Raw genomic sequence first — 15,291 nt, 5'->3', positions numbered from 1 at the left:
TGTTCAGACTGTAAAGGTAAAGGGGGGCTATACCATATAGTAAGTAACACCTCCAGGAGGGTCCGGGGCAGCCCTCTTAATCAAACTCATCGTATTTCTGTCGGGAAATGTGTGACTACTCACAGTAGTGGGACAGATAAAGATGACAAATAGCCCCACACTTGTTCAGGTCACGTTTACTACCCAAATGAGGTCAAGTCAGATTTTGTGGTGAAATGAAGTCAGGTCAGGTTTTGCTATAAAGAATTATGCGGGGGGGAACCTAAAATACCCCTTGGTTCTGGATCAACCATGATTATATGTGGGGTGGGGGAGAGGAAGAAGGAAGGGTGAAGAGGGTCTGACATTCCTATTCCACATTATTCTGTTAGTTTGAATATTTTCAAAGTAAGAATGGATTTGTGTATTAGTTGAGGAATTAAAACCCATGTGTAAAAAAAAAAAAAAAAGATGGCTTCAGAGATGATATAAAATCCCAGAGGTGGTAAATAAGAGGCAAAAGGCCACTACAAATCTGGGGACTGCCCCAGGAGCTCCTGGAAGCATGCAGTAAATACTTCCTGAAATAGTACACAGGACATGGATAAGAAGTCCTGATTCTCAGATACCCTTCCTGTATTTGCTGACCGCGTGTCTGTCTTGCTACGAAAACATTTACTGAGCATTGCATAGGACAAGCACCTGAGGTTCTAGAACACACATTTTTGATAGAACTGATGCTCTGCCTATCCCTGTTGTTCGGTCCAGTGGCCCCGGGCACACCTTCCACAGTGAGGCTGTGTGAGAAGGTATTAAATGAAGCACACACCTGTCTATATCCTGCTACCCTCACGGCCTCAGCACCGGGCTCACAGGCTTCCTCTGTCCTCCCCCGCTGGGCCCCGCAGCCTAGGTTCTTCACCTTCATGTCACACTACGGAGCCGGCCCCCCGCTTCTCTCTCACAACGCTCCTCCTCTCTGGCCACACTGGGATAGTCACTGTTCTAGTGCGCACTCCATGCTCTCCACCCCCAAGCCTTTGCTCATGCTGCTCCCTTCACCTGGAACGTTCTCCCTTCACATCTCTTCCCACCAATCTCTTAACCATCTTCTCAGGCTCTGCCTCCATTAAAGCTTTTCTGGTTCTCCCATCAGCCCTAATCCCTCCCTGCTTTGAGCCACCTAAGAACTTTTCCTTTTATGGCACTGCCTTTGCCTTGAACTCTGGCCATCTGTGGATGCCTGAATTCACATACCAGATGCCAAGCCTGGTGAAAACGCCCCGTGCAAGGCAGGCCCTTCAGGCTCACCTGCTGAACCAACACCTTCACGGTTCGTTCACAGACTCCAAAAGCTAACAAGGTCAAGGGCTTGGAATCAGCTAGCTTTGCTATGACCCATTTTATGGCTGCTGGGAACAATCCTAACCCTGGTCATGGAGGGAGTGTGTGAGTCTGTGCAACACTAGATAAACAGAGTGTGCCCAGTGCATCTCGTGCATATGCACGAGACTTTTATAAAGAAATGTGTTGGGGGACGCCTGGGTGGCTCAGTCGGTTAAGCGTCTGCCTTCAGCTCAGGTCATGATCCCAGGGTCCTGGGATCGAGTCCCGCATCGGGCTCCCTGCTCCGCGGGGAGCCTGCTTCTCCCTCTGCCTCTCTCTCTCTCTCTCTCTCTCTCTCATAAATAAATAAATAAAATCTTAAAAAAAAAAAAAAAAGAAAAGAAATGTGTTGGAATACAGCTGCCCATCCACCTGTGTTACCTGATGTAACCCTCACAAAAATGTCTAGAGGAAGGTATTTTCCTATTTCAAAACTAAGACTAAGGTTTTAGACGAGTTGACTAAGACTGAAACAGATTAAGCAAGGCTACCCAGCAGTCAGTGTTAGGACTGAGATTTTTAATCTGGGTCTGACTCAGAGACCAGCGCTCTTTTAATTACCCCACATTTGCAAACTTGTATACTTGTGACTTTTATTCTTACAGTCATGTTCCCCCCCACATTGATGAGGTCACAGACACAATTACACCTCATAGCTCACGAGGATAAGCTCTTTTTATGTCTTTTTTTTTTTTAAATCAAATTTATGAGTCAAAAGGAAGTAAAACAATGCTATTGTTAAAAGGGATTCTAGGAAAGCTCACTGGTCCTTCCTCAGCTTCTCCCTCCTGCAAATGATCTGAATTGGACAAACCTGGATCGAGGGCGGCCCTCCATTTTCAATACTTCTCTCCAATCCTAATTACCTGGGATGTGATTATTCTTATTGTGGACTTTGTAGGCACCTTATTTGTATTTTAATGACGATAAATAATTATTGATACACTAACTATTGGTGTTGACATATTGATATCAATTTACTATTGATATACTTATTGATGTATTTACTCACCCCCTACAGATTGACATCTTTCCCAGAACAGTAATAGCCAAGGGAGGTGGGAAGTCTCGATGAATCAGAGAGGAAATAACCCTAAATTGTGAGTCAAAAAAAACTGGTTCCATAGCTCCCGGTGACTAATTACTATGTATTCAAGTTAATCTCCTGCTAGGCTTCAGTTTCTGTATCTGTAAAAGTTAAGGGTGGCTCTAGATTCTGAGACGCCTTTTGGCTTGGCATGCTTGCAGACACCAGTCTTTTATAATATATAGTATAATAGGTTAGACAGCCTGTTGGCCTTTGGTATCACAAGAATTCTAGAATGGGGCATGTTCTGTATTGGTTTGATGTGATTTGAAATCCACTTGTTCTTGACAAAGGCTAATAAAGTGAAGCTGTTGTTAGAAGTAGTTGTTTTGCTGGAAGAGTGAGGTAAACTGTACTGAAACAGCATGTCAACATCTGGTCATCTGCTCCTTTGCCCTTGATACTCAGTAGCTCAATTGCTGAGGGCCTCTCTGGGTGTCTATCAATAAAAACATGAAGGAGCAATACTGAAAGTTTGAAAGGACCATCCAATGGGTGAGGGGACTCGGCCCATTAAACCAGCACTCTGAAGCCCTTGGGGCAATTAGCTTTTGCTTCAGTAAAGGCGACTCTACTCTTTCCAGAGCAGCCACCAGCTGGGGAATAAAGAGTACACTTCAGGGGCACCTGGGTGGCTTAGTCGTTAAGCGTCTGCCTTGGGCTCAGGTCATGATCCCAATGTCCTGGGATCGAGCCCCAGTCAGGTTCCCCGCTCCGCGGGGAGTCTGCTTCTCCCTCTCCCACTGCCCCTCCCCCCCAAGCTCGTGTGCTCTCTCTCTCACTCTCAAATAAATAAATAAAATCTTTAAAAAAATAAGTGAAAGTACATCTCAACTGAATTTGGGCTTTATTTCTTTCAGATCCCCCTTGACTGGAACAATAATGGGATTAATCTATCCTTCTTTGGGAGTATGTTGTGTATGGGTTTATGAAGCGGCATTATCCTGTATGCTACAGGCTTGTGAAATACCCGTGGTGAATCTGGGTTAAAGAAATTGCTGCCAAAAGAAACAGTCTCTGAGCATTAATTTGCCATGAAACAAAACAAGACAGAACTCTCAAAGCTTCCACCCTGCTCCTTATTCTTGCCAGTAGTTTAGAATTTAGTCTTCCTTGGGTGTTGCCAGGGTGATCTATCTATCTTTCTTTCTTAAATTTTTTTTTATTTGAGAGACAGAGAGTAAGAGAGCACATGAGAGCGGGGAGGGTCAGAGGGAGAAGCAGACTCCCCGCTGAGCAGGGAGCCCGATGCGGAACTCGATCCAGGATCAAAACCTGAGCCAAAGCCAAAGAAACAAAGCCACCCAGGCGCCCGTTTCTTAATTTTTTTAAATTATTTATTTGTTAGAGAGAGAGAGGGAGAGATTGCGAGAGCACAAGTGGGGAGAGGGGCAGAGGCACAGGGAGAAGCAGACTCCCCAATGAGCAGGGAGCTCCCTGCGGGGCTTGATCCCAGGACCTGAGCCAATGGAAGGCAGACGCTTAACCAAGTGAGCCACCCTGGCGTTCCCCTCTTAACTTTATAAACAAATATGCTTTCCTTCCTTCTGACTATAGAAGAAACATATGTTCATAAGCAGATAAACTGGAAAATGCAAAAAAGTAGAAAAATGAAGACAATCATTCATAATCTCATCTGGGATTAACAATCCCAAACATATTCTGGGATATTTCTTCCACACATTTTTCTACATGTAGCTTTCTTCCCCCCTATAATTGAAACCATGTTGTATAAATTGTTTTACATTCTGGTGGGTTTGTTTTTTTCAATTGTCATTAACAGGTTTTTTCGGATCTGAAAGCTCATCCTGTTTCCTGGTTTACTGGTGACGCTTCCTAGTTCATTTCTCAGGGATTAGGCTTTGGGGCTGTTTCTCTAGTTTGCTATTATAGTTAAGTAAACCCGCAAGGCACAGAACTTTTTTTTCTCTTCTCAACTTCCGCGCAGCTTTAAAGATTTTATTGATTTATTTGACAGAGAGAGACACAGCGAGAAAGGGAACACAAGCAGGGGGAGTGGGAGAGGGAGAAGCAGACTTCCCGCGGAGCAGGCAGCCCGATGCAGGACTCGATCCCAGGACCCTGGGATCATGACCCGAGCCAAAGGCAGACGCTGAACGACTGAGCCACCCAGGCGCCGCTTTAAAGACCCACTCCATTACACAGAATTAGGGGGAAGCGGTTAGCGCGGAGAGCAATTCCTCTCACTTTACGAAAAGAACCCAATATAGAGGGCAATTTTGGAGTCTTTAGAGAGATTTAATTACTTAGCATTTAGAAAGACAATGGGTCTAGTCGCATACATGGGTATTTTTAGGGCCGGGTAATTGTTTTAACCTTCGCAGGGCTCCCACCCTGCAGCAATGTGAAGTGCCCAGAGGCAGCTTCTCAGCGGGGGCGCTCGCCCCCTGCGGCGCCGACCCTCCAGCTCCGGCCCGGCGCCGGCTCCCTTACCTGGGCAGCGCCGACTCCGCCGTGCGGTCCAACGCGCCGGCCACCGAGGGCAGCGCCAGGACCCCGTCCAGGTCGAACACGGCCGCACGCAGCGCCATGGCGACCCACCAGGCACAAAGCGCCCGGAGCTGCACGGAGGCCGGGAGCTGGATTGGAGCGGCTGGCCGCCGGGCCTCCCCTCGCACTGGTCCACCCGGGCCCCGCCCCGCCGCCGCCCCGCCCCGCCCCCTGGCCACGTCCCGCAGGCGTGGCGACCCACGGGGTAAGCCCGGGCTCTATCTCCACCGCCTCCAGGCATCGAGTTCCCGGGCTTGAGTCCGCTGATGGCTGACCGCGTCACACGAATTTGCCAGACTTTCACTGGTCCGGGGGCAGACCTCAGGGTAGGGGTCTGAGAAAGAGCCAGGGGCCACAGATCCTTTAAAGTGTGTGTGTGTGTGTCCCTTTAAAGTGTAAGTGTGTGTGTGTGTGTGTCCCTTTAAAGTGTGTGTGTGTGTGTGTGTCCAAAAGCTTCATTCAGTGTTTGGATCCTTACATGTTCCTTTCCGTTGGCATATCCACTAAACTAATAGCTTTGTTGCCCCTCCTTTTGGTGCGTATATTTACAGATGCCTCACCATCCTGACCACCCTCCCCTTGTCACACACTTATCTGTAAAGGCAAAATGTGTTTCAAGAATAAAATGTGCTCCAGGTACCGTATGCCAACTCAGAATACATCTACACCAATCTCTTGTTGGGATGAGGCTTAGAAGTAAATTTGGAGTACTTATTACCTGTTGGTACATTCTCCTTGTACTAATGCTGCCTAAAAATGTTCCAGCTTTGTTTTAAATCACAGATTCCACACTATTGGCTCCTTTGTTTCTGGACTTTGCTTAGGAGTGTCTCAGTTGTACTTGCCTGAGGATTGCTGGACTCCTCATGCCTGTAGTGTAGCTCTGTGAATTAAAACATGCTTTGGGCCTAGTGTCCCAGCTTGCCAGGAGCATGCCTCAAGATACAAACGCCAGAGACCTCTCTGTCGAATGTGTCATCTGTGAATTTATCCAAGATATTCTGCCCCATTTAGCTAGAAGAATGTTGTGAAAGATCATCAGATACCTTACTGAAATCAAGAGGTATTCATCTACAACATTCTTTGTATCTACCAATTATCAATCTGGAGAAGAAGAAAAATGAGTCCACTTTGGGTGTTTTGCTCAGGTGAACTATGACCATGCTTACGTCTCTTGCCTCCTACCCTCATCTGGGATCTGCCTGAGGCTGTTATTAGTTGCTTTCTGAAATCCACCCCTACAAAGTAGGAAGTAGGAAGTATGTAGTCAACAATGCCAAATTTAGCAGAGGGAACTGGAAAAAGCCATTCGATTTTGGATTTGGATGACACTGGGCGACCTCCTTCAGAACACTTTTATTAGTGGTTTTGGAGATAGGAGCTAGATTACCTGGGTTTGAGAGAGGTAAAGAAGTGACTACAACAATCTCTCATGAAGTTGGTGATCTCAAAAGCAAAACTGAGCCTTAAAAAAATAATAATTAAATAAACAAATTGCAACATGGCTTGTAGAGTATGAACCCTCTTAAATTAAATCTCCAACTTAGACTTTCCTTTGGTCTCCAAACTTGCATATCCAACCTCCTACTCCACATCTCCTCTTGAATGTCCAACAGGTATCTCGAATTTATCATGACCAAAACAGAACTCTTGCTGCATTCCCACCTCTCAAGCTTGTTCTCCCCAGTACGCTCCTAGTCTTACTCAATGGCACCCCATTCACTTAATTACTTAGCCCAAAGAACTTGGAGTTGCTTCTGGATTCCCCGTTCCCCTTTAAGCTGTGTGCTCTTGAACTCAGTCCCAGTGGTGTCCCGTTGATTAGGGCAGAGGTAATAGCTTCAGGTTCAGTGGTGTTTTTTGGCCGTCTTTCTTAAAGGCTTACCCGGGAGCTGACTCCTCCACTACTTTCAAAGGTTTTGTAGGTTCCTGATATCCCGTATTAAAGCTCTCTCTATTTAATAACTAGAGTGATTTCTGCTGCCTCACTGGTGTACCATTTAGGAATACATATCCATATATGTTTGTAAACACAACAAAGCAAAGAGGAAGGACACATTGACAGAATTGGATTTTATAAATCCCCCTTTTGAGAGGGAAAGTAAGAAACACAGAACACGAGACCCCATTTTAAGATGGGGATCATTGCGGGTTAAGAGGAAACTATGAAGCTCCTACAGGGACCTTTGTTTATTCAGGGGCGGTTACACCGATAAAGTGATCTGGTCTGGAATATTTGTAATACCTTATGAGTTACAGAACTTCCTGGCTGAACTGCTTAGGCAAGGTTTAGCGGTCTCAATCCTTTTACTGTGCTCTGCTCTTTCTCATGGGTCACACTTCCCCTAGGTTTTCTGCCAGCCAACATAGAGGAAGGTTAGAGCTCACTCAGCTGGGCTCTGGAAACAGGGTATCTTTTTAAAATGTAAATCGCAACACTTTTGTCTGCTAATTTTAATATTTATAAAATGCATTTGAGGTGATAGCATGAAATCATAAAAACATGGAGAATGTGGTAGTGCAAATGCAGAAATTACACCTCATGCTAATCACTAGATTCGCAATGAACTCACATAAACTTCTATCTGGTTTTGTTTTGGATTTCCTGCCACTGCACCCTTTCCCACCACCTGCTAGACCTTGGTTTTCCAACCCTATTTTAAAACTCTATTTAATTCCTCCTGGTTGAGAAAGGATCTCACACTGCTGCCTCTCCTACTGTAGGTGTTTGAATCAAGCGAAATTAAAGTTGTCTCTGGTAGTTTTCTAAACCCACATTCCACCTGATGCTTTGTCTTTCTTTAGTGCAGCAAATGAATTTCTTTAATTCATTCAGAAAATTATGTATTAAGCACTTTCTGGGCACTTGGGATTCATTGGAAAATACAACAGACAAAATTAGGGACAAAGAAGCTTCCATTGTAGTGGAATGATGAATTCAAGGAATTTCTAGTTGCTTCTGGGGCAATGAGAATGACATTAGTAATATTTATCGAGGCTACTTGTCATTTTTCTTAGTTGGTTTTTTGTTTTGACTGCCAAACATCTATAACCTCTTCCTATATTTGAGAAATTCTACTCTACAGTGGACATCTGTCATTCAGAGATGCACAGTGTCCTTCAAACATCTATTTTGATAGTTCTCACATTTTGAGTTCTACCTTCGCAAGCTAGACTCCACAAACACCATTTTTCCTGGGCTTCCTTAATGCTGCTCATATGACTTGGGCTCTTCCCATCAACCTTCTGGCCTGAGATTTGGGTAACAAATGTACCAACAATGGCAAAGCAGACACATCTAGTTTTTCTGAAGAGGATAGTATGGAGCTTCTCCAGTCTAGTCCTGGATACTTGATATGGATGCAGTGGCACAATGATGGCTTCGTAAAAATTGTACCATGGCATGGTTTGCTGTCACTACGTTGTTCTTGGCTGTGTAGTTTCCAAGCCTGCTTCTCTTGTCCTCCCTGAGATTCTGTGAGCCTGCCTTGAGCTAGGGTGAAGGTCTGTGAGTTAGGCTCAGCAAATCAGATGCACCCAGATAGCAGGAGCTGGTAAAGGGAAGAGGGACAGAGGAGAGGGTTTGGGTTGGCAGTTTTGGGACAGCAGCAGTATCCAGGGGTCCCAGCTGGCAGGAATGATGCAGGCCTCAGCATTCAGCAACAGGAACAGCGGTGTGTTCCCAAGGCTGGTTCTGGTGTGTGAATTTGGTGTTGGCCTTCTCTACTGCTGGTTTTCCAAGTTTGGTTCTCCAAGCTTCCTAAGAGCCTCACCAATAGCCTATCATTAAATATATTCTCTGCCTAAATCAGCCAGCATAGGCACCTCTCACCCCTTACCAATTCCCAAAACCCTTCTTACTGTGCCTTCTGGAACCTTCTGGAACTCACCATGCCCTCTGGAACTTCAGGGTCATTATCAGCAAGATCCACTCTTTTCCTCAACCTCTTTTCTATTCTCTTGCTCTTCTTGCTCGATCTCAAATGTGGCTCTCCTCTGAGGCACCTACTTTCCCTCTTCTCCCTTCCTCCCCTTGTGTGCCACTGACAGGGGGAGAGGGGGAAGACCTTTTTAGTCCTTATCGCTGCTCCCAAATCCTCCCTAAGACCCATAACATTAACCTCACCTCAGCCGATTGTACCACTCTGGACCCAACTACTCTACTACTCTTCCCTAGTCAGCTCTCTCTCCTGATCTCCTGGGAGACCAAAGGACACATTCCTTTCTCCCCTCAGTCTCCAATGCTTTCCATCCATCCTCGCTCTCGGCCAGTCTCTTTGCTTCCCATTTCACTGAGAAAATTGGAGCAATCAGAAAACTTCCACAAACTCCCACCTCTCTGTTGATTCATCTACCTGTACCTGTACCTTCTCTCCAGCTACCCTGAACAGCTGCCTCTGCTCCTGCCTAAGGTTGACTCTTCCACTGAGGCATTGAATTTGGTACCCTTGTAGGCAGAAGGACAACTTCTCACTCCATCATCCATGATGTCCTCTCCTGGATCATCCCATTCACGTGCCAACTGTTATGGACTGGATGTATGTGTCTCCCCCCCCCCCAGATCTGTATGTTGAAGCCCCAATCCCCAATATGATGGTATTTGGAGGTAGGGCTTTTGGGAGGAAATTGGGGTTAGATGATGTCATGTGGATGGGCCTCATGATGGGATTAGTGTCCTTATAAAAAAAGACACCAGAAAGCTTGCTCTCTTGTTCTGTGCAGACACAGAGAGGTCATGTAAGCACAAAGCAAGATGATGGCCACCTACATGCCAAGAGGCCTCAGAATGAAACCCCCTCTGCTGGCACCTTGATCTTGGACTTCCAGCCCACAGAACTGTGAGAGAGAAATTTCTGTACTTTAAGCCCCCCAGTCTTTGGTATTTTGTTATGGCAACTCAAGTAGACTAAGACACCAACAGTCTGTAACTTCACTTATTAAAAAAAAAAATGAATAAATCTATGGAGAGCCCACATTTCTCTCCCACTGCCATCTTATTTCCTTCTTTTCCAGCAAAAGTCTTTCAGAGTTGTTGAGGCTCATGGCCTTCTTGGCCCATTCTCCCCCAAACTCATTTGAATCATGCTTTTGTCTTTATCCTTTCCTTGAAAATCCTCTTCCTAGCATGACAGAAAACCTCTGCATTGCCAAATCTGTAGGTCATTCTATACCTTAACCATGTCTGATTTGGCATTAGCATTTGGCCTGATTGCTCATTCTTCTTCCTGATGACACTCTCTGTACTTGGCCTCTAGTACCCTCTCTTGCAGGGGGTGGTCTCACTTGCTCGGCAAACTGCTCTTGCTTGGTTTCCTCTGCTAGCTCCTCCTCATTTTCCTCATCTCTAAATTAAAGTCAGTCCTTGGACCCTTTCTTTTCTTTATTTACAACCGTTCTCTTGCTTATCTCAACTGGCCTTCTCTAAATTATTTGTCCCGCAGTCTTCCTCACATGGGACCCTCTGGCCATAGTCAGCTGCATGTAGCCCTTGCAGGGGCTTGCCAGGGGAATCTGGACAGGTGGCTCCACGCAGGCTCCCTGGGTGTCTGGTTTGTGTGTCAAAATGGCTGCAGAGACGTGATTGCCAGGCTGAGGCTGAAAGGTGCCCCCACCTGTGCTAGAAATTGCAGGAAACCTCTCTCTCATCCCCCTGCAATGTCCCTCTGGAGCTCTTCACTGAGAAAGCTTACTATTGTGTACACTTTAAAGAAGAAATGCTTTAAAAAGCATATATTGAAGGTACATTCAGAGAGGACAGGCAATAAATGGATAACTGACAAGATGGTTACAATCCAAGTTCAAAAGAATTTGATTTCAAAATCCTGTGATTTGCCTAATTATTGCATTGGTTTAATTCATAGCACTGATGGAAAAGAAGTGAGACTCTAAGAACCGGGAAGAGTCCCATGACAAAAACCAGGAAGCAGGGGAAGTTATTTTTCTTTCTCTAGCTGATGAACTTGTTCCTGCCTTAGCTGAAATTCCTACAACAGCCTCACCTGAAGGATTTATCACGGGCCAGGTAAGCCAACTTTCTACATGCCCCACCCTACCCCTCCTCATTGCCTCTGGACTTGAACCAGGTTTAGGTCCCCACATGTCTCAGCAGACAGGTTCCAGGGACAAACCTGGGAGGAGACACAAACACACCCCAAAACAGCAGGATTCTGATCATTGATATTCACAATTTGGTGATCATGCATAAAGATGGATTATCAGGGGCAACTGGGGGCTCAGTAAGTTCAGCATCTGCCTTCAGCTCAGGTCATGATCTCAGGGTCCTGGGATAGAGCCCCATGTCGGTCTCCCTGCTCAGTGGGGAGTCCGCTTCTCCCTTTCCCTCTTCCCCCCCACCCCACTTATACTCGCTCTCTCTTTCTCAGATAAATAAATAAAATCTTAAAAAAAAAAAAAATTAACCATCACAGGGTGGTATTCACAGTTTGTTCAATGGCAGCCCACGCAAAGTTACTATGAGACACCAGAAATTAGTATAGTGGAAGGGAAGACTTGTCGAAACAGAAATGTTGGAATGGATTTTTTTTTATGTATGACCTTCTTTCTAACGTGAGAGAGCTCATGAGACACTCCTCCAAGGCTTTGAGAAAAACACTGGTGTGGGAGGACTATTATCTTGATTATAGGAGCCGTGGGAAGTGGTTTGACCTTGACAAGTGGTGACAAGACTTGAGTTAAGAAAACTTCTCAGTACGTGGCACATCATTGTCAGTCTTGAGAGGAAGAACCAAGATGAAGCCTCTATAACAAAGTAATAAATAAAATCCATAACATGTCTCTGGGAGAATCCTAAGGGTTAGAACCACCATCAAAGACCAGAATTATGCAGGGACTTTTGATTACCACCAAACTTTACCTAAGATGGATGCATCTTGCAGAGTGTCAATTCATCGTTGTAAACTTAATTAGGTGATTCTAATGGCAGATGCCATTCCCTATGTGATCCCTACTGCTGCCATTGCCAAATTCCCAGCTCCCCAGCAGCAGTGACGAATCCCAAGCTCTAGATAGGGTGCCTGAGCCCAGAGGCTCAAATTAGCCACCTGGTGGCAACCTGATTACAATGAACTCCTTCCATAATGGAGGGGGTAGCAATTTATCTTTTATGGGATAGATGCTTCTTCTGGAGAATGGGTGAGGGGGAAAGCTGTAAATACCAATTCTAACCTAATGATCTTTTATAACAATGAGGGCTGTACCAGCCAATATTTTCTTCCTTACTTGGTTAATTTATTTCATTTTCTGCCCACCCCATTACTTTATACGCAGTATGCTTTTGATGAACTTTATGATTTACTCCATAGGAGACAGAATTTCAAGATGGCATTGTGTCAGGATGAGAGCAAGTTTGGGCATTGCTCAGAAAGGCTAGATATAGAGTTGGAGGGAGTAACTGATGAGCCCTAGGGATACGGGCACTTTTATTTCTGTGAGGAATGGCTGCCTCATGTTAGTGCTCTAAATGTGTTTTCTTAGATTCTGTGTTTGTCTAGTTGGCAACGACTACTGATGAGGCCAAACTAATGGCCACACTTGTTCACATCATCCCTGTGATCCTGTTTCTACTGAGGCACAAAAATCATATTACAAACCCTCCAAACAGTCCTGAGTCAACATCTCCAACCACTTCCTTTATCTCTCGCACACCAAGCCAACATTACCCTGCACAAAAGCACCCGACAGCCAGGTACTGGACAACTAGAGACTGTCCCTATACCCACAGCCTGCCAAAATTGCTCAAACCATCCAATTCTAAGCTGCTTACCCTGGCCTGCCTTGCCTCTCTTGCAGAAACTCCAATAAATACTCTGGGCCATGGGGACGCCTGGGTGGCTCAGTTGGTTGGGTGTCTGCCTTCAGCTCAGGTCATGATCCCAGGGTCCTGGGATCGAGCCCCAAATTGGGCTCCCTGCTCAGAGTCTCAGCTCTCCCTCTGCCTGCCACTCCCCCTGCTTGTGCTCTCTCTCTCTCTCTGACAAATAAATTAAAATCTTAAAAAAAAAAATGCTCTGGGCTATGCTTTCTCCTTTGCCTTTTCTGCCCCCTGGCTGAGCCCTGGTGCTTCCCTGTGTGGCCCTGTGTGGCACACTGTGATTATTTCCAGGGATCTGTGAGTATAAACTTCTTCCTTCACGACAATCATTCTTGTGTCTGCATGTCTTGCCATACCGAATTAAAACAAATTCCGGGGACAACTTTTTGAACATTAGGTGTAAGCATTCTTTTTTTGAAGTGTAATTATGGAAAGTTGGGTGTGCACTGATGTTAGGAGCCAAAAAGCTAGATTTGGGGGAGCTTTCCAGCATTTAAAACTCCTATCAAATATTTTGGGAATATTCTCACCTTGAAGGTGGCAGGGCCCACTTTCCACAAGGAGCTCAAAACCCCAGATTCCTGCTTCCTCAACATTCCTTGCACCTCGTTCATAGGCACATGCTTAATCAGATGCATCTGTCCCCCCTGCTGTGTTGGGGGTTAGTGACACAAAGAAGCAGGGACAGGGGAGGATTAATTCTGGCAGCAGCAGGAGAGGCTTGTTTCCACAGATAGCAGTGACAGCAGTCCTAGCGACAGACGTTGCGAGGCTTTGCATCCAGTCCCACAGCAGCACAAGGCCCATCATGCAGGTGAATGGCTTGTGAGCTCGGCTCTGGTCTGGCTGATGTTTCCCTTGTTCTCACCTGTGCCCTGAGCAGGTTCTCCAGCTTTCTAAGTGCTCCTATGAACTACCCATTGTCCTTTAATAAAATCCATTTCTGCTTAAATTCATTAATAGGTTTTTATTACTTGCAGCCAAGAACCCTAGTTGATATAAGCTATGATTCTTTCCTTCCTTACACACACACACACACCCCTCCATATGCAAGTACATGTGGTGAAATATTAACATTTGTTAATTATGGGCAGTGAGAATATAGGTGTTTAGTGAATTCTTTTGTATTTCATGTCTTTTAATTTTCTTAGAAGATAATACTAGCAATCATGTACATATGTATAAATGTATATATATACTTATACACATACATGTCCCATATATTTACACACACATATATATAGCATGCATTATTTCACTATCCTAAGCCCTTTATTTATGCTAACTCATTCACTCTTAACATCCAGCCTGTGAAGTGGGAACCAATATTCACATCCTCATTTTACGTATAAGGAAATTGAGGCACAGAAAGCTCTAGAAACCTATCAAAAACTATACAGTTTTGTTTTTTTGAAGTATATTTGACACATAGTATTATATTGGTTTTAGGTGAACCACATAATGATTTGACCATTATATACATTATAAAGTACTCACCACAATAAGTGTAGTTACCATCTGTCACCATAAAAGGTATTACAAAATTATTGACTATATGCCCTATGCTGTACCTGTGACTTACTTATTTTATCTCTGGAAGTTTGTACCTCTTAATGCCATTCACCTATTTTGCCCATCCCCCATCCCACCCCTCCATCAACCACCAGTTTCTTCTCTGTATTTATGAGTCTGTTTTGTTTTCTGTTTGCTTGTTCGTCTGTTTTGTTTTTTAGATTCCACATATAAGTGTAATCGTATGGTGTTTGTCTTTCTCTGTCTGACTTATTTCACTTAGCATAATACCCTCTAGCTCCATCGATGTTGTGAATGGCGAGATTTCATTCATTTTTATGGCTGAGTAATATTCCATCGTATGTATATATCACATCTTCTTTACCCATTTATCCGTTAATGGACACTGAGATTGCTTCCATTTCTTGGCTATTGTAAATAATGCTGCATAGGGGGGCATGTATCTTCTCCAATTAGTGTTTTCGGTTTTTTCCCATAAATACCCAGAAGTAGAATTGCTGGGTTGTAAGGTATTTCTATTTTTAATTTTTTGAGGAAACTCCATACTCTTTTTCACAGTGGCTGCACCAATTCACATTCTCACCAACAGTGCACAAGGTTTCTGTTTTCTCCACATCCACACCAACACTTGTTATTTCTTGTCTTTTTGATTCTAGCCATTCTGACTGGTGTGAGGTGGTATCTCACTGTGGCTTTGATTTGCATTTCCCTGATGACGAGTGATATTGAGTATCTTTGTTGGCCATTTATATGTCTTCTTTGAAAATATTTCTATTTGATTCCTCTGCCTATTTTTAATCAGATTATTTGTGGGGTTTTTGGGGGTTTTTTTTTGCTATTAGCTGTATGAGTTCTTTATATATCTTGGATACCCTTATCAGATATATCATTTGTAAATATCTTCTCTCATTCAGTAGGTTGCCTTTTCATTTTGTTGATGGTTTCCTTCACTGTGCAAAAACCC

General features: G+C 44.6%; 1 protein-coding gene across 2 annotated transcripts in view; it reads right to left on the bottom strand.

Annotated features, from left to right (window-relative positions):
* EPHX2 (epoxide hydrolase 2) overlaps positions 1-5,093 on the bottom strand; it is a 70,215-nt gene extending 65,122 nt beyond the window's left edge. Inside the window, exon 1 of one of the 2 annotated variants that reach the window (XM_032389135.1) lies at positions 4,907-5,093. In XM_032389135.1, the coding sequence (XP_032245026.1) occupies positions 4,907-5,004 (98 nt within the window). In that variant the 5' untranslated portion in view covers positions 5,005-5,093. The remainder of the gene's footprint in view (positions 1-4,906) is intronic. The other variant, XM_032389136.1, reaches the window with a different exon arrangement.
* Between the last annotated feature and the right edge of the window lie 10,198 nt (positions 5,094-15,291).

Source organism: Phoca vitulina, unplaced genomic scaffold (assembly GCF_004348235.1).
Source record: "Phoca vitulina isolate PV1807 unplaced genomic scaffold, GSC_HSeal_1.0 scaffold53, whole genome shotgun sequence".
NCBI lineage: Eukaryota > Metazoa > Chordata > Mammalia > Carnivora > Phocidae > Phoca > Phoca vitulina.
Note: the sequence above shows the minus strand (reverse complement) of the source record. Positions and strands in the feature narration are given on the sequence as shown.